Source organism: Lithobates pipiens, unplaced genomic scaffold (assembly GCF_037356315.1).
Source record: "Lithobates pipiens isolate NorthernLeopardFrog02 unplaced genomic scaffold, aLitPip1_a1.2 Scaffold_24, whole genome shotgun sequence".
NCBI lineage: Eukaryota > Metazoa > Chordata > Amphibia > Anura > Ranidae > Lithobates > Lithobates pipiens.
Genome location: NW_027507786.1, coordinates 24,288,134 through 24,306,115, shown reverse-complemented (window position 1 = coordinate 24,306,115; position 17,982 = coordinate 24,288,134). Strand labels below are relative to the sequence as shown.

The window sequence follows — 17,982 nt, the reverse complement described above, 5'->3', positions numbered from 1 at the left end:
TTATGGTTTTGGATGTAACAAAATGTGGGGAGTGTCGGGGGGTATGAATACTTTGTCAAGGCACTGTATATATATATATATATATATATCCCCTCCCCTCCCCCACATATGATCGGCTGGTGAAGTGTCTGGCCCCGGGCTGCCTGTGGTGGACGGCCAGGAATGGCGATAACTACACATTTTCTGGCTGACGGCCAGCCGCCGGTGATAAATTTAGCGCAGAGCGGTTTTCGGAGGTGCCAGGAATTCAGATAACGTCTTGCAATGTGAGCGATGGGCCGGGACACATTGTGCAGAATTAGGAGAATTACAGGACAATCATTCCAGCCTGTCAAGGCAATATCTGCCCAACGCCAAGATGGCGCGTTTCCATGGTGACTGTTGGTGGAGATGGGGGATGGCAGGTCAGAGAATAGTACTTCTCTGATAATATGGCCGCGTTGGTGTAAAGTGAACCTGTCACACAGCAATGCTACAATCTATGGAGGAAAATATGAATGCGGTAACCCATAGCAACCAGTCAGAGACCCACAACAGCCAATCAGAATCCATCCATCAGTCAGCTGACCATAGTAACCAAAATGTCCTTTTTTCCCTTCAATAAGATATGTATGGGGATGTGGGAGGAGCCACATGTCATCACATGACCGATATCCGTGTTATTGATATGTTATTGATATGTTATTGATATGTTCTCTTTCCTCTGCAGACGAAGATCTACAGGAAGATCATGCACCTGTCCACCTCCAACATGTCTATGGGGGAGATGACCTCCGGGCAGATCTGCAATCTGGTGGCCATTGATGCCAACCAGCTGATGTGGTTCTTCTTCCTGTGCCCCAATCTCTGGGCAATGCCCGTTCAGGTGCGTGAGGGGGCTCTGTGCCCAAAATCTGTCCTCACACCAGAGGAAAGTTGAAATCAGTAGTAGGAGGGGCTACTTCATAGTTTGATGGACAGGAGGGGGCGGTGTCAGCAGTGTGGTGATGTCTGGTCCAATCAGTCCTGGAAGATGGGGCTTTTCCCCACCTCTTCTTGTGTATAGGGATTATTCTATAGGGGTAGGTGGCAGGGGGATCTTCACATGTGTAGCCCCCCTGCCCTAAGCAGGAGGGATATATAAATGTGGCGTGTTACTGGGCTGTAGTCAGCCTGAGCTGGATTGATAGTTCAGCTTTTCCAAAGCTCTTATTATTCGGTACTTCTACCTGAGGGTGCGGGGTGTTGTTGGCAATGGTAAGGGAGGCTGCAATGACCTCTGTTATGAATATTTATATCTGGCCGCCAGGAGTTATGCCAGTGGTGCATGCTGGGGGAGGGGGTATTCATTTTCAGAGGAATTTTCTATAAGCTGGCTGATGTGTGGCTGTGTTCTCTTCCTCCTGGGCTGTGTTTGGTGGGGAGGTGTGGTTGTGTTCTCTTGTTCCTGGGCTGTTCCTGGTTGGGAGGTGTGGTTTTGTTCTCTTCCTCCTGGGCTGTGTTTGGTTGGGAGGTGTGGTTGTGTTCTCTTCCTCCTGGGTTGGTCCTGGTTGGGAGGTGTGGTTTTGTTCTCTTCCTCCTAGGCTGTGTTTGGTTGGGAGGTGTGGTTGTGTTCTCTTCCTCCTGGGCTGTTCCTGGTGGGGAGGTGTGGTTGTGTTCTCTTCCTCCTGGGCTGTGTTTGGTGGGGAGGTGTGGCTGTGTTCTCTTCCTCCTGGGCTGTGTTTGGTTGGGAGGTGTGGTTGTGTTCTCTTCATCCTGGGCTGTGTTTGGTTGGGAGGTGTGGTTGTGTTCTCTTCCTCCTGGGCTGTGTTTGGTGGGGAGGTGTGGCTGTGTTCTCTTCCTCCTGGGCTGTGTTTGGTGGGGAGGTGTGGTTTTGTTCTCTTCCTCCTGGGCTGTTCCTGGTTGGGAGGTGTGGCTGTGTTCTCTTCCTCCTGGGCTGTGTTTGGTGGGGAGGTGTGGCTGTGTTCTCTTCCTCCTGGGCTATGTTTTGTGGGGAGGTGTGGCTGTGTTCTCTTCCTCCTGGGCTGTGTTTGGTGGGGAGGTGTGTCTGTGTTCTCTTCCTCCTGGGCTGTGTTTGGTGGGGAGGTGTGGCTGTGTTCTCTTCCTCCTGGGCTGTGTTTGGTGGGGAGGTGTGGTTTTGTTCTCTTCCTCCTGGGCTGTGTTTGGTGGGGAGGTGTGGTTGTGTTCTCTTGTTCCTGGGCTGTTCCTGGTTGGGAGGTGTGGTTTTGTTCTCTTCCTCCTGGGCTGTGTTTGGTTGGGAGGTGTGGTTGTGTTCTCTTCTTCCTGGGTTGGTCCTGGTTGGGAGGTGTGGTTTTGTTCTCTTCCTCCTGGGCTGTGTTTGGTTGGGAGGTGTGGTTGTGTTCTCTTCATCCTGGGCTGTGTTTGGTTGGGAGGTGTGGTTGTGTTCTCTTCCTCCTGGGCTGTGTTTTGTGGGGAGGTGTGGCTGTGTTCTCTTCCTCCTTGGCTGTGTTTGGTGGGGAGGTGTGGTTTTGTTCTTTTCCTCCTGGGCTGTGTTTGGTGGGGAGGTGTGGTTGTGTTCTCTTCCTCCTGGGCTGTGTTTGGTGGGGAGGCGTGGTTGTGTTCTCTTCCTCCTGGGCTGTTTTTGGTGGGGAGGTGTGGTTTTGTTCTCTTCCTCCTGGGCTGTGTTTGGTGGGGAGGTGTGGTTTTGTTCTCTTTCTCCTGGGCTGTTCCTGATTGGGAGGTGTGGCTGTGTTCTCTTCCTCCTGGACTGTGTTTGGTGGGTAGGTGTGGCTGTGTTCACTTCCTCCTGGGCTGTGTTTGGTGGGGAGGTGTGGCTGTGTTCTCTTCCTCCTGGGCTGTGTTTGGTGGGGAGGTGTGGCTGCGTTCTCTTCCTCCTGGGCTGTGTTTGGTGGGGAGGTGTGGTTGTGTTCTCTTCCTCCTGGGCTGTTCCTGATGGGGAGGTGTGGTTGTGTTCTCTTGTTCCTGGGCTGTTCCTGGTTGGGAGGTGTGGTTTTGTTCTCTTCCTCCTGGGCTGTGTTTGGATGGGAGGTGTGGTTGTGTTCTCTTCCTCCTGGGCTGTGTTTGGTTGGGAGGTGCGGTTGTGTTCTCTTCTTCCTGGGCTGTTTCTGGTTGGGAGGTGTGGTTTTGCTCTCTTTCTCCTGGGCTGTGTTTGGTTGGGAGGTGTGGTTGTGTTCTCTTCCTCATGGGTGGTGTTTGGTGGGGAGGTGTGGTTGTGTTCTCTTCCTCCTGGGCTGTGTTTGGTGGGTAGGTATGGTTTTGTTCTCTTCCTCCTGGGCTGTGTTTGGTGGGGAGGTGTGGTTGTGTTCTCTTTCTCCTGGGCTGTTCCTGGTTGGGAGGTGTGGTTTTGTTCTATTCCTCCTGGGCTGTGATTGGTAGGGAGTTGTGGCTGTGTTCTCTTCCTCCTGGGCTGTGTTTGGTGAGGAGCTGTGGTTTTGTTCTCTTCCTCCTGGGCTGTGTTTGGTTGGGAGGTGTGGCTGTGTTCTCTTCCTCCTGGGCTGTGTTTGGTGGGGAGGTGTGGCTGTGTTCTCTTCCTCCTGGGCTGTTCCTGGTTGGGAGGTGTGGCTGTGTTCTCTTCCTCCTGGGCTGTGTTTGGTGGGGAGGTGTGGTTGTGTTCTCTTCCTCCTGGGCTGTGTTTGGTGGGGAGGTGTGGCTGTGTTCTCTTCCTCCTGGGCTGTGTTTGGTGGGGAGGTGTGGCTGTGTTCTCTTCCTCCTGGGCTGTTCCTGGTTGGGAGGTATGGCTGTGTTCTCTTCCTCCTGGGCTATGTTTGGTGGGGAGGTGTGGTTGTGTTCTCTTCCTCCTGGGCTGTGTTTGGTGGGGAGGTGTGGCTGTGTTCTCTTCTTCCTGGGCTGTGTTTGGTGGGGAGGTGTGGTTGTGTTCTCTTCCTCCTGGGCTGTTCCTGGTGGGGAGGTGTGGTTGTGTTCTCTTCCTCCTGGGCTGTGTTTGGTGGGGAGGTGTGGCTGTGTTCTCTTCCTCCTGGGCTGTGTTTGGTGGGGAGGTGTGGCTGTGTTCTCTTCCTCCTGGGCTGTGTTTGGTGGGGAGGTGTGGTTTTGTTCTCTTTTTCCTGGGCTGTTCCTGGTTGGGAGGTGTGGTTTTGTTCTCCTCCTCCTGGGCTGTGTTTGGTGGGGAGGTGTGGTTGTGTTCTCTTCCTCCTGGGCTGTGTTTGGTTGGGAGGTGTGGTTGTGTTCTCTTCCTCCTGGGTTGGTCCTGGTTGGGAGGTGTGGTTTTGTTCTCTTCCTCCTGGGCTGTGTTTGGTTGGGAGGTGTGGTTGTGTTCTCTTCCTCCTGGGATGTGTTTGGTGGGGAGGTGTGGCTGTGTTCTCTTCCTCCTGGGCTGTGTTTGGTGGGGAGGTGTGGCTGTGTTCTCTTCCTCCTGGGCTGTGTTTGGTTGGGAGGTGTGGTTGTGTTCTCTTCATCCTGGGCTGTGTTTGGTGGGGAGGTGTGGCTGTGTTCTCTTCCTCCTGGGCTGTGTTTGGTTGGGAGGTGTGGTTGTGTTCTCTTCATCCTGGGCTGTGTTTGGTTGGGAGGTGTGGTTGTGTTCTCTTCCTCCTGGGCTGTGTTTTGTGGGGAGGTGTGGCTGTGTTCTCTTCCTCCTTGGCTGTGTTTGGTGGGGAGGTGTGGTTTTGTTCTTTTCCTCCTGGGCTGTGTTTGGTGGGGAGGCGTGGTTGTGTTCTCTTCCTCCTGGGCTGTTTTTGGTGGGGAGGTGTGGTTTTGTTCTCTTCCTCCTGGGCTGTGTTTGGTGGGGAGGTGTGGTTTTGTTCTCTTCCTCCTGGGCTGTTCCTGATTGGGAGGTGTGGCTGTGTTCTCTTCCTCCTGGACTGTGTTTGGTGGGTAGGTGTGGCTGTGTTCACTTCCTCCTGGGCTGTGTTTGGTGGGGAGGTGTGGCGGTGTTCTCTTCCTCCTGGGCTGTGTTTGGTGGGGAGGTGTGGCTGTGTTCTCTTCCTCCTGGGCTGTGTTTGTTGGGGAGGTGTGGTTGTGTTCTCTTCCTCCTGGGCTGTTCCTGGTGGGGAGGTGTGGTTGTGTTGTCTTCCTCCTGGGCTGTGTTTGGTGGGGAGGTGTGGCTGTGTTCTCTTCTTCCTGGGCTGTTCCTGGTGGGGAGGTGTGGTTGTGTTCTCTTCCTCCTGGGCTGTGTTTGGTTGGGAGGTGCGGTTGTGTTCTCTTCCTCCTGGGCTGTTCCTGGTTGGGAGGTGTGGTTTTGCTCTCTTTCTCCTGGGCCGTGTTTGGTTGGGAGGTGTGGTTGTGTTCTCTTCCTCATGGGTGGTGTTTGGTGGGGAGGTGTGGTTGTGTTCGCTTCCTCCTGGGCTGTGTTTGGGGAGGTGTGGTTGTGTTCTCTTTCTCCTGGGCTGTTCCTGGTTGGGAGGTGTGGTTTTGTTCTCTTCCTCCTGGGCTGTGTTTGGTGGGGAGGTGTGGCTGTGTTCTCTTCCTCCTGGGCTGTGTTTGGTGAGGAGGTGTGGTTTTGTTCTCTTCTTCCTGGGCTGTGTTTGGTGGGGAGGTGTGGCTGTGTTCTCTTCCTCCTGGGCTGTTCCTGGTTGGGAGGTGTGGCTGTGTTCTCTTCCTCCTGGGCTGTGTTTGGTGGGGAGGTGTGGTTGTGTTCTCTTCCTCCTGGGCTGTGTTTGGTGGGGAGGTGTGGCTGTGTTCTCTTCCTCCTGGGCTGTGTTTGGTGGGGAGGTGTGGCTGTGTTCTCTTCCTCCTGGGCTGTTCCTGGTTGGGAGGTGTGGTTGTGTTCTCTTCCTCCTGGGCTGTGTTTGGTGGGGAGGTGTGGTTGTGTTCTCTTCCTCCTGGGCTGTGTTTGGTGGGGAGGTGTGGCTGTGTTCTCTTCCTCCTGGGCTGTGTTTGGTGGGGAGGTGTGGTTGTGTTCTCTTCCTCCTGGGCTGTTCCTGGTGGGGAGGTGTGGTTGTGTTGTCTTCCTCCTGGGCTGTGTTTGGTGGGGAGGTGTGGCTGTGTTCTCTTCTTCCTGGGCTGTTCCTGGTGGGGAGGTGTGGCTGTGTTCTCTTCCTCCTGGGCTGTGTTTGGTGGGGAGGTGTGGCTGTGTTCTCTTCCTCCTGTGCTGTGTTTGGTGGGGAGGTGTGGCTGTGTTCTCTTCCTCCTGGGCTGTGTTTGGTGGGGGGGGGGGGGGGGGGGTGTGGCTGTGTTCTCTTCCTCCTGTGCTGTGTTTGGTGGGGAGGTGTGGTTGTGTTCTCTTCCTCCTGGGCTGTGTTTGGTGGGGAGGTGTGGCTGTGTTCTCTTCCTCCTGGGCTGTGTTTGGTGGGGAGGTGTGGCTGTGTTCTCTTCCTCCTGGGCTGTGTTTGGTGGGGGGGTGTGGCTGTGTTCTCTTCCTCCTGGGCTGTGTTTGGTGGGGAGGTGTGGCTGTGTTCTCTTCCTCCTGGGCTGTGTTTGGTGGGGAGGTGTGGCTGTGTTCTCTTCCTCCTGGGCTGTGTTTGGTGGGGAGGTGTGGCTGTGTTCTCTTCCTCCTGGGCTGTGTTTGGTGGGGAGGTGTGGCTGTGTTCTCTTCCTCCTGGGCTGTGTTTGGTGGGGAGGTGTGGTTGTGTTCTCTTCCTCCTGGGCTGTGTTTGGTGGGGTGGTGTGGTTGTGTTCTCTTCCTCCTGGGCTGTGTTTGGCGGGGAGGTGTGGCTGTGTTCTCTTCCTCCTGGGCTGTTTCTGGTGGGGAGGTGTGGTTGTGTTCTCTTTCTTCTGGGCTGTGTTTGTTGGGGAGGTGTGGCTGTGTTCTCTTCCTCCTGGGCTGTGTTTGGTGGGGAGGTGTGGCTGTGTTCTCTTCCTCCTGGGGTGTGTTTGGTGGGGGGGTGTGGCTGTGTTCTCTTCCTCCTGGGCTGTGTTTGGTGGGGAGGTGTGGCTGTGTTCTCTTCCTCTTGGGCTGTGTTTGGTGGGGAGGTGTGGCTGTGTTCTCTTCCTCCTGGGCGGTGTTTGGTGGGGAGGTGTGGCTGTGTTCTCTTCCTCCTGGGCTGTGTTTGGTGAGGAGGTGTGGTTTTGTTCTCTTCCTCCTGGGCTGTGTTTGGTGGGGTGGTGTGGTTGTGTTCTCTTCCTCCTGGGCTGTGTTTGGCGGGGAGGTGTGGCTGTGTTCTCTTCCTCCTGGGCTGTTTCTGGTGGGGAGGTGTGGTTGTGTTCTCTTTCTTCTGGGCTGTGTTTGTTGGGGAGGTGTGGCTGTGTTCTCTTCCTCCTGGGCTGTGTTTGGTGGGTAGGTGTGGCTGTGTTCTCTTCCTCCTGGGCTGTGTTTGGTGGGGAGGTGTGGCTGTGTTCTCTTCCTCCTGGGGTGTGTTTGGTGGGGGGTGTGGCTGTGTTCTCTTCCTCCTGGGCTGTGTTTGGTGGGGAGGTGTGGCTGTGTTCTCTTCCTCTTGGGCTGTGTTTGGTGGGGAGGTGTGGCTGTGTTCTCTTCCTCCTGGGCGGTGTTTGGTGGGGAGGTGTGGCTGTGTTCTCTTCCTCCTGGGCTGTGTTTGGTGAGGAGGTGTGGTTTTGTTCTCTTCCTCCTGGGCTGTGTTTGGTGGGGTGGTGTGGTTGTGTTCTCTTCCTCCTGGGCTGTGTTTGGTGGGGAGGTGTGGCTGTGTTCTCTTCCTCCTGGGCTGTTTCTGGTGGGGAGGTGTGGTTGTGTTCTCTTTCTTCTGGGCTGTGTTTGTTGGGGAGGTGTGGCTGTGTTCTCTTCCTCCTGGGCTGTGTTTGGTGGGTAGGTGTGGCTGTGTTCTCTTCCTCCTGGGCTGTGTTTGGTGGGGAGGTGTGGCTGTGTTCTCTTCCTCCTGGGGTGTGTTTGGTGGGGGGGTGTGGCTGTGTTCCCTTCCTCCTGGGCTGTGTTTGGTGGGGAGGTGTGGCTGTGTTCTCTTCCTCTTGGGCTGTGTTTGGTGGGGAGGTGTGGCTGTGTTCTCTTCCTCCTGGGGTGTGTTTGGTGGGGGGGTGTGGCTGTGTTCTCTTCCTCCTGGGCGGTGTTTGGTGGGGAGGTGTGGCTGTGTTCTCTTCCTCCTGGGCTGTGTTTGGTGAGGAGGTGTGGTTTTGTTCTCTTCCTCCTGGGCTGTGTTTGGTGGGGTGGTGTGGTTGTGTTCTCTTCCTCCTGGGCTGTGTTTGGCGGGGAGGTGTGGCTGTGTTCTCTTCCTCCTGGGCTGTTTCTGGTGGGGAGGTGTGGCTGTGTTCTCTTCCTCTTGGGCTGTGTTTGGTGGGGAGGTGTGGCTGTGTTCTCTTCCTCCTGGGCTGTGTTTGGTGGGGAGGTGTGGCTGTGTTCTCTTCCTCCTGGGCGGTGATTGGTGGGGAGGTGTGGCTGTGTTCTCTTCCTCTTGGGCTGTTTCTGGTGGGGAGGTGTGGTTGTGTTCTCTTTCTTCTGGGCTGTGTTTGTTGGGGAGGTGTGGCTGTGTTCTCTTCCTCCTGGGCTGTGTTTGGTGGGTAGGTGTGGCTGTGTTCTCTTCCTCCTGGGCTGTGTTTGGTGGGGAGGTGTGGCTGTGTTCTCTTCCTCCTGGGGTGTGTTTGGTGGGGGGGTGTGGCTGTGTTCTCTTCCTCCTGGGCTGTGTTTGGTGGGGAGGTGTGGCTGTGTTCTCTTCCTCTTGGGCTGTGTTTGGTGGGGAGGTGTGGCTGTGTTCTCTTCCTCCTGGGGTGTGTTTGGTGGGGGGGTGTGGCTGTGTTCTCTTCCTCCTGGGCGGTGTTTGGTGGGGAGGTGTGGCTGTGTTCTCTTCCTCCTGGGCTGTGTTTGGTGAGGAGGTGTGGTTTTGTTCTCTTCCTCCTGGGCTGTGTTTGGTGGGGTGGTGTGGTTGTGTTCTCTTCCTCCTGGGCTGTGTTTGGCGGGGAGGTGTGGCTGTGTTCTCTTCCTCCTGGGCTGTTTCTGGTGGGGAGGTGTGGCTGTGTTCTCTTCCTCTTGCGCTGTGTTTGGTGGGGAGGTGTGGCTGTGTTCTCTTCCTCCTGGGCTGTGTTTGGTGGGGAGGTGTGGCTGTGTTCTCTTCCTCCTGGGCGGTGTTTGGTGGGGAGGTGTGGCTGTGTTCTCTTCCTCTTGGGCTGTGTTTGGTGGGGAGGTGTGGCTGTGTTCTCTTCCTCCTGGGCTGTGTTTGGTGGGGAGGTGTGGCTGTGTTCTCTTCCTCCTGGGCTGTGTTTGGTTGGGAGGTGTGGCTGTGTTCTCTTCCTCCTGGGCTGTGTTTGGTGGGGGGGTGTGGTTGTGTTCTCTTTCTCCTGGGCTGTGTTTGGTGGGGAGGTGTGGCTGTGTTCTCTTCCTCCTGGGCTGTGTTTGGTGGGGAGGTGTGGCTGTGTTCTCTTCCTCCTGGGCTGTGTTTGGTTGGGAGGTGTGGCTGTGTTCTCTTCCTCCTGGGCTGTGTTTGGTGGGGGGGTGTGGCTGTGTTCTCTTCCTCCTGGGCGGTGTTTGGTGGGGAGGTGTGGCTGTGTTCTCTTCCTCTTGGGTTGTGTTTGGTGGGGAGGTGTGGCTGTGTTCTCTTCCTCCTGGGCTGTGTTTGGTGGGGAGGTGTGGCTGTGTTCTCTTCCTCCTGGGCTGTGTTTGGTTGGGAGGTGTGGCTGTGTTCTCTTCCTCCTGGGCTGTGTTTGGTTGGGAGGTGTGGCTGTGTTCTCTTCCTCCTGGGCTGTGTTTGGTTGGGAGGTGTGGCTGTGTTCTCTTCCTCCTGGGCTGTGTTTGGTGGGGGGGTGTGGCTGTGTTCTCTTTCTCCTGGGCTGTGTTTGGTGGGTAGGTGTGGCTGTGTTCTCTTCCTCTTGGGCTGTGTTTGGTGGGTAGGTGTGGCTGTGTTCTCTTCCTCCTGGGCTGTGTTTGGTGGGGAGGTGTGGCTGTGTTCTCTTCCTCCTGGGCTGTGTTTGGTGGGGGGGTGTGGCTGTGTTCTCTTCCTCCTGGGCTGTGTTTGGTGGGGGGGTGTGGCTGTGTTCTCTTTCTCCCTGGCTGTGTTTGGTGGGTAGGTGTGGCTGTGTTCTCTTCCTCTTGGGCTGTGTTTGGTGGGTAGGTGTGGCTGTGTTCTCTTCCTCCTGGGCTGTGTTTGGTGGGGAGGTGTGGCTGTGTTCTCTTCCTCCTGGGCTGTGTTTGGTGGGGAGGTGTGGCTGTGTTCTCTTCCTCCTGGGCTGTGTTTGGTGGGGGGGTGTGGCTGTGTTCTCTTCCTCCTGGGCTGTGTTTGGTGGGGGGGTGTGGCTGTGTTCTCTTCCTCCTGGGCTGTGTTTGGTGGGGAGGTGTGGCTGTGTTCTCTTCCTCTTGGGCTGTGTTTGGTGGGGAGGTGTGGCTGTGTTCTCTTCCTCCTGGGCTGTGTTTGGTGGGGAGGTGTGGCTGTGTTCTCTTCCTCCTGGGCTGTGTTTGGTTGGGAGGTGTGGCTGTGTTCTCTTCCTCCTGGGCTGTGTTTGGTGGGGAGGTGTGGCTGTGTTCTCTTCCTCCTGGGCTGTGTTTGGTTGGGAGGTGTGGCTGTGTTCTCTTCCTCCTGGGCTGTGTTTGGTGGGGGGGTGTGGCTGTGTTCTCTTCCTCTTGGGCTGTGTTTGGTGGGGAGGTGTGGCTGTGTTCTCTTCCTCCTGGGGTGTGTTTGGTGGGGGGGTGTGGCTGTGTTCTCTTCCTCCTGGGCTGTGTTTGGTGGGGAGGTGTGGCTGTGTTCTCTTCCTCCTGGGCTGTGTTTGGTGGGGGGGTGTGGCTGTGTTCTCTTCCTCCTGGGCTGTGTTTGGTGGGGGGGTGTGGCTGTGTTCTCTTTCTCCCTGGCTGTGTTTGGTGGGTAGGTGTGGCTGTGTTCTCTTCCTCTTGGGCTGTGTTTGGTGGGTAGGTGTGGCTGTGTTCTCTTCCTCCTGGGCTGTGTTTGGTGGGGAGGTGTGGCTGTGTTCTCTTCCTCCTGGGCTGTGTTTGGTGGGGGGGTGTGGCTGTGTTCTCTTCCTCCTGGGCTGTGTTTGGTGGGGGGGTGTGGCTGTGTTCTCTTCCTCCTGGGCTGTGTTTGGTGGGGGGGTGTGGCTGTGTTCTCTTCCTCCTGGGCTGTGTTTGGTGGGGGGGGTGTGGCTGTGTTCTCTTCCTCCTGGGCTGTGTTTGGTGGGGAGGTGTGGCTGTGTTCTCTTCCTCCTGGGCTGTGTTTGGTGGGGGGGTGTGGCTGTGTTCTCTTCCTCCTTGGCTGTGTTTGGTGGGTAGGTGTGGCTGTGTTCTCTTCCTCCTGGGCTGTGTTTGGTGGGGAGGTGTGGCTGTGTTCTCTTCCTCCTGGGGTGTGTTTGGTGGGGGGGTGTGGCTGTGTTCTCTTCCTCCTGGGCTGTGTTTGGTGGGGAGGTGTGGCTGTGTTCTCTTCCTCTTGGGCTGTGTTTGGTGGGGAGGTGTGGCTGTGTTCTCTTCCTCCTGGGGTGTGTTTGGTGGGGGGGTGTGGCTGTGTTCTCTTCCTCCTGGGCGGTGTTTGGTGGGGAGGTGTGGCTGTGTTCTCTTCCTCCTGGGCTGTGTTTGGTGAGGAGGTGTGGTTTTGTTCTCTTCCTCCTGGGCTGTGTTTGGTGGGGTGGTGTGGTTGTGTTCTCTTCCTCCTGGGCTGTGTTTGGCGGGGAGGTGTGGCTGTGTTCTCTTTCTCCTGGGCTGTGTTTGGTGGGGAGGTGTGGCTGTGTTCTCTTCCTCCTGGGCTGTGTTTGGCGGGGAGGTGTGGCTGTGTTCTCTTTCTCCTGGGCTGTGTTTGGTGGGGAGGTGTGGTTGTGTTCTCTTCCTCCTGGGCTGTGTTTGGCGGGGAGGTGTGGCTGTGTTCTCTTCCTCCTGGGCTGTGTTTGGTGGGGAGGTGTGGCTGTGTTCTCTTCCTCCTGGGCTGTTTCTGGTGGGGAGGTGTGGCTGTGTTCTCTTCCTCTTGGGCTGTGTTTGGTGGGGAGGTGTGGCTGTGTTCTCTTCCTCCTGGGCTGTGTTTGGTGGGGAGGTGTGGCTGTGTTCTCTTCCTCCTGGGCGGTGTTTGGTGGGGAGGTGTGGCTGTGTTCTCTTCCTCTTGGGCTGTGTTTGGTGGGGAGGTGTGGCTGTGTTCTCTTCCTCCTGGGCTGTGTTTGGTGGGGAGGTGTGGCTGTGTTCTCTTCCTCCTGGGCTGTGTTTGGTTGGGAGGTGTGGCTGTGTTCTCTTCCTCCTGGGCTGTGTTTGGTGGGGGGGTGTGGTTGTGTTCTCTTTCTCCTGGGCTGTGTTTGGTGGGGATGTGTGGCTGTGTTCTCTTCCTCCTGGGCTGTGTTTGGTGGGGAGGTGTGGCTGTGTTCTCTTCCTCTTGGGCTGTGTTTGGTGGGGAGGTGTGGCTGTGTTTGGTGGGGAGGTGTGGCTGTGTTCTCTTCCTCCTGGGCTGTGTTTGGTTGGGAGGTGTGGCTGTGTTCTCTTCCTCCTGGGCTGTGTTTGGTGGGGGGGTGTGGTTGTGTTCTCTTTCTCCTGGGCTGTGTTTGGTGGGGAGGTGTGGCTGTGTTCTCTTCCTCCTGGGCTGTGTTTGGTGGGGAGGTGTGGCTGTGTTCTCTTCCTCCTGGGCTGTGTTTGGTTGGGAGGTGTGGCTGTGTTCTCTTCCTCCTGGGCTGTGTTTGGTGGGGGGGTGTGGCTGTGTTCTCTTCCTCCTGGGCGGTGTTTGGTGGGGAGGTGTGGCTGTGTTCTCTTCCTCTTGGGCTGTGTTTGGTGGGGAGGTGTGGCTGTGTTCTCTTCCTCCTGGGCTGTGTTTGGTGGGGAGGTGTGGCTGTGTTCTCTTCCTCCTGGGCTGTGTTTGGTTGGGAGGTGTGGCTGTGTTCTCTTCCTCCTGGGCTGTGTTTGGTTGGGAGGTGTGGCTGTGTTCTCTTCCTCCTGGGCTGTGTTTGGTTGGGAGGTGTGGCTGTGTTCTCTTCCTCCTGGGCTGTGTTTGGTGGGGGGGTGTGGCTGTGTTCTCTTTCTCCTGGGCTGTGTTTGGTGGGTAGGTGTGGCTGTGTTCTCTTCCTCTTGGGCTGTGTTTGGTGGGTAGGTGTGGCTGTGTTCTCTTCCTCCTGGGCTGTGTTTGGTGGGGAGGTGTGGCTGTGTTCTCTTCCTCCTGGGCTGTGTTTGGTGGGGGGGTGTGGCTGTGTTCTCTTCCTCCTGGGCTGTGTTTGGTGGGGGGGTGTGGCTGTGTTCTCTTTCTCCTGGGCTGTGTTTGGTGGGTAGGTGTGGCTGTGTTCTCTTCCTCTTGGGCTGTGTTTGGTGGGTAGGTGTGGCTGTGTTCTCTTCCTCCTGGGCTGTGTTTGGTGGGGAGGTGTGGCTGTGTTCTCTTCCTCCTGGGCTGTGTTTGGTGGGGGGGTGTGGCTGTGTTCTCTTCCTCCTGGGCTGTGTTTGGTGGGGGGGTGTGGCTGTGTTCTCTTCCTCCTGGGCTGTGTTTGGTGGGGGGGTGTGGCTGTGTTCTCTTCCTCCTGGGCTGTGTTTGGTGGGGGGGTGTGGCTGTGTTCTCTTCCTCCTGGGCTGTGTTTGGTGGGGAGGTGTGGCTGTGTTCTCTTCCTTCTGGGCTGTGTTTGGTGGGGGGGTGTGGCTGTGTTCTCTTCCTCCTGGGCTGTGTTTGGTGGGGGGGTGTGGCTGTGTTCTCTTTCTCCTGGGCTGTGTTTGGTGGGTAGGTGTGGCTGTGTTCTCTTCCTCTTGGGCTGTGTTTGGTGGGTAGGTGTGGCTGTGTTCTCTTCCTCCTGGGCTGTGTTTGGTGGGGAGGTGTGGCTGTGTTCTCTTCCTCCTGGGCTGTGTTTGGTGGGGGGGTGTGGCTGTGTTCTCTTCCTCCTGGGCTGTGTTTGGTGGGGGGGTGTGGCTGTGTTCTCTTTCTCCTGGGCTGTGTTTGGTGGGTAGGTGTGGCTGTGTTCTCTTCCTCTTGGGCTGTGTTTGGTGGGTAGGTGTGGCTGTGTTCTCTTCCTCTTGGGCTGTGTTTGGTGGGTAGGTGTGGCTGTGTTCTCTTCCTCCTGGGCTGTGTTTGGTGGGGGGGTGTGGCTGTGTTCTCTTCCTCCTGGGCTGTGTTTGGTGGGGGGGTGTGGCTGTGTTCTCTTCCTCCTGGGCTGTGTTTGGTGGGGGGGTGTGGCCCTCACTGATGCTTGATATCTGATGGTTGTTTCTCACTGACTCCTGGGACATGAGCATTGGCTTCACTGATACTTGTGGGCTCATTGGCTCTGGTGACACTTGTGAGCCAATCATTGGTTTTTGCTGACACCTGTCAGCTGATCATTGGCTTTACTGACACTCGTAGTACAATTGTTGATATTACTGACACCTGTGAGCCATTTGTTGAATTTACTGACATTTGTGAGCTGTTTGTTGGCTCTCACTGACCCCTTTGCACCCCGTGTTGGGGGTGGGGGCGGATGCTGCCTTGTTATGCCGCGTACACGTGATCGTTTTTTCCTACAGCGAATGTTGTATGTGAGTTTGTTGTCGGAAAGTCTGACCGTGTGTGTGCGCTCCAAAGAACATTTGTTGTCAAAATTTCTGCCAACAAATGTTTGAGAGCAGGTTCTCAAATTTTCAACAAAACTTGTTGTCGGAAATTCTGATTGTGTGTACACAAGTCCTTCACACAAATGTCCACACATGCTCGGAATGAAGCAGAAGAGGTGAATTGATCGTCACTTTTCTCGGCTTGTCGTACGTCCCGCGATCTTGGCGTTTGGAAATTCCGACATTTGTGTGACCCGCGTGTATGAAAGACAAGTTTGAGGCAACGTCTGTCGGAAAAAACGGTTTTGTTGCGGGAAAATGAAGTAGGAGGGAGCGAAGATCATCCATACATCCCATTACACAGAGGATCGATCGTCCTCCGGGAATCACACAGACAAATCAATACATTTTATTGGCTGCTTTTGTTCAGCAGGAAATGTTTCCGTATTATTGATCAGTGTATTGATCTGACTGCAATGTGATCTGATGGAGAATCATTTCCCGCAATCCTCCACACATGGCGGACTATAACATCCATAACATGAGAGAAACCCTCCACCCCCAGGGGGGGAAACATGTCAGGCTCCACCCCCCACTATCAGTACATTGGAGTTATGACATCACCGGCGCTCATTACCTCCAGGAGGGTGGAAATAGATTTCACCCAGAGAACCCAGAGCCAAACCGAGGACACCAGGGGGGCCCTAAAAAATGGCCACCCCTCCCCCACCAGAGTAACCTGTCCTAAACATTGGGGGAAAGGGGAGAGATGTGTGTCTATGGGGGGGGGGGGTGTTACATTGTATCATGGTTATGGGGGAGGGGACGAGGGGATGATGTGTGATGGAGACAGAAAATCAACCAAAATCCAGAGAAATCACACAATACAAATGTTATAAATGGAGTAAAATAAGTATTTGATCCCCTCCCCCCACAGACTGGCCCCAGTAGGTGCTCATGTGGTGCACAGATCAGTCCTGACAATGTAAGAAGGTTCTCCTAACGACAACTCGTTATGTGTATAGAAGACGCCTGTCCACAGAATCCCTTCCCTCCAATCCTCACCATCATGGGGAAGAGCAAAGATCTGTCAGAGGACGTCGGGGAGAAGATTGGAGACCTGCACAAGGCTGGAATGGGCTACAAGACCATCAGCAAGAAGCTTGGTGAGAGGAGACGAGTGTTGGAGAGATTATTCACAAATGGAAGAAATACAAAATAACCATCAATTGTCCTCAGTCTGGAGCTCCATGGAAGATTTCTCCTCATGGGGTGAGGATGGTCATGAGAAAAGTGAGGGATCCGCCCAGAACTACACAGGAGGAGCTTGTGAAGGATCTCAAGGCAGTTGGGACCACAGTCACCAAACAAACCATTGGTGACACAATACACCGCCATGGAATGAAATCCTGCAGTCCCCGCAAGGTCCCCCTCCTCAGGAAGACACATGGACAGGTCCCCCTCTTCAGGAAGACACATGTACAGGTCCCCCTCCTCAGGAAGACACATGTACAGGTCCCCCTCCTCAGGAAGACACATGTACAGGTCCCCCTCCTCAGGAAGACACATGTACAGGTCCCCCTCCTCAGGAAGACACATGTACAGGTCCCCCTCCTCAGGAAGACACATGTACAGGTCCCCCTCCTCAGGAAGACACATGTACAGGTCCCCCTCCTCAGGAAGACACATGTACAGGTCCCCCTCCTCAGGAAGACACATGTACAGGTCCCCCTCCTCAGGAAGACACATGTACAGGTCCCCTTCCTCAGGAAGACACATGTACAGGTCCCCCTCCTCAGGAAGACACATGTACAGGTCCCCCTCCTCAGGAAGACACATGTACAGGTCCCCCTCCTCAGGAAGACACATGTACAGGTCCTCCTCCTCAGGAAGACACATGTACAGGTCCCCCTCCTCAGGAAGACACATGTACAGGTCCCCCTCCTCAGGAAGACACATGTACAGGTCCCCCTCCTCAGGAAGACACATGTACAGGTCCCCTTCCTCAGGAAGACACATGTACAGGTCCCCCTCCTCAGGAAGACACATGTACAGGTCCCCCTCCTCAGGAAGACACATGTACAGGTCCCCCTCCTCAGGAAGACACATGTACAGGTCCTCCTCCTCAGGAAGACACATGTACAGGTCCCCCTCCTCAGGAAGACACATGTACAGGTCCCCCTCCTCAGGAAGACACATGGACAGGTCCCCCTCCTCAGGAAGACACATGTACAGGTCCCCCCCCTCAGAAAAACACATGTACAGGTCCCCCTCCTCAGGAAGACACATGTACAGGTCCCCCTCCTCAGGAAGACACATGTACAGGTCCCCCTCCTCAGGAAGACACATGGACAGGTCCTCCTCCTCAGGAAGACACATGGACAGCCCCCCCTCCTCAGGAAGACACATGTACAGGTCCTCCTCCTCAGGAAGACACATGGACAGGTCCTCCTCCTCAGGAAGACACATGGACAGCCCCCCCTCCTCAGGAAGACACATGTACAGGTCCCCCTCCTCAGGAAGACACATGGACAGGTCCTCCTCCTCAGGAAGACACATGGACAGCCCCCCTTCCTCAGGAAGACACATGTACAGGTCCCCCTCCTCAGGAAGACACATGGACAGGTCCCCCTCCTCAGGAAGACACATGTACAGGTCCCCCCCCTCAGGAAGACACATGGACAGGTCCCCCTCCTCAGGAAGACACATGGACAGGTCCTCCTCCTCAGGAAGACACATGGACAGCCCCCCCTCCTCAGGAAGACACATGTACAGGTCCTCCTCCTCAGGAAGACACATGTACAGGTCCCCCTCCTCAGGAAGACACATGGACAGGTCCCCCTCCTCAGGAAGACACATGGACAGGTCCCCCTCCTCAGGAAGACACATGTACAGGTCCCCCTCCTCAGGAAGACACATGTACAGGTCCCCCCTCCTCAGGAAGACACATGAACAGGTCCCCCTCCTCAGGAAGACACATGGACAGGTCCCCCTCCTCAGGAAGACACATGTACAGGTCCCCCCTCCTCAGGAAGACACATGAACAGGTCCCCCTCCTCAGGAAGACACATGTACAGGTCCTCCTCCTCAGGAAGACACATGGACAGGTCCCCCTCCTCAGCAAGACACATGTACAGGTCCTCCTCCTCAGGAAGACACATGTACAGGTCCTCCTCCTCAGCAAGACACATGTACAGGTCCCCCTCCTCAGGAAGACACATGTACAGGTCCTCCTCCTCAGCAAGACACATGTACAGGCCCCCCTCCTCAGGAAGACACATGTACAGGTCCCCCTCCTCAGGAAGACACATGTACAGGTCCTCCTCCTCAGGAAGACACATGTACAGGTCCTCCTCCTCAGGAAGACACATGTACAGGTCCCCCTCCTCAGGAAGACACATGGACAGGTCCTCCTCCTCAGGAAGACACATGTACAGGTCCTCCTCCTCAGGAAGACACATGTACAGGTCCTCCTCCTCAGCAAGACACATGTACAGGTCCCCCTCCTCAGGAAGACACATGTACAGGTCCCCCTCCTCAGGAAGACACATGTACAGGTCCTCCTCCTCAGGAAGACACATGTACAGGTCCCCTCCTCAGGAAGACACATGTACAGGTCCTCCTCCTCAGGAAGACACATGGACAGGTCCCCCTCCTCAGGAAGACACGTGTACAGGTCCTCCTCCTCAGGAAGACACATGTACAGGTCCCCCTCCTTAGGAAGACACATGTACAGGTCCCCCTCCTCAGGAAGACACATGTACAGGTCCTCCTCC

At 55.8% G+C, this 17,982-nt stretch overlaps 1 protein-coding gene across 5 annotated transcripts in view; it reads left to right on the top strand.

Moving 5' to 3' along the window:
• Positions 1-17,982, top strand: part of ABCC8 (ATP binding cassette subfamily C member 8) — a 163,841-nt gene that overhangs the window by 66,809 nt on the left and 79,050 nt on the right. For all 5 annotated transcript variants that reach the window (XM_077453709.1, XM_077453707.1, XM_077453708.1 and 2 more), the window contains exon 8: positions 710-865. In XM_077453709.1, coding sequence (XP_077309835.1) covers positions 710-865 — 156 coding nt within the window. The remainder of the gene's footprint in view (positions 1-709; positions 866-17,982) is intronic.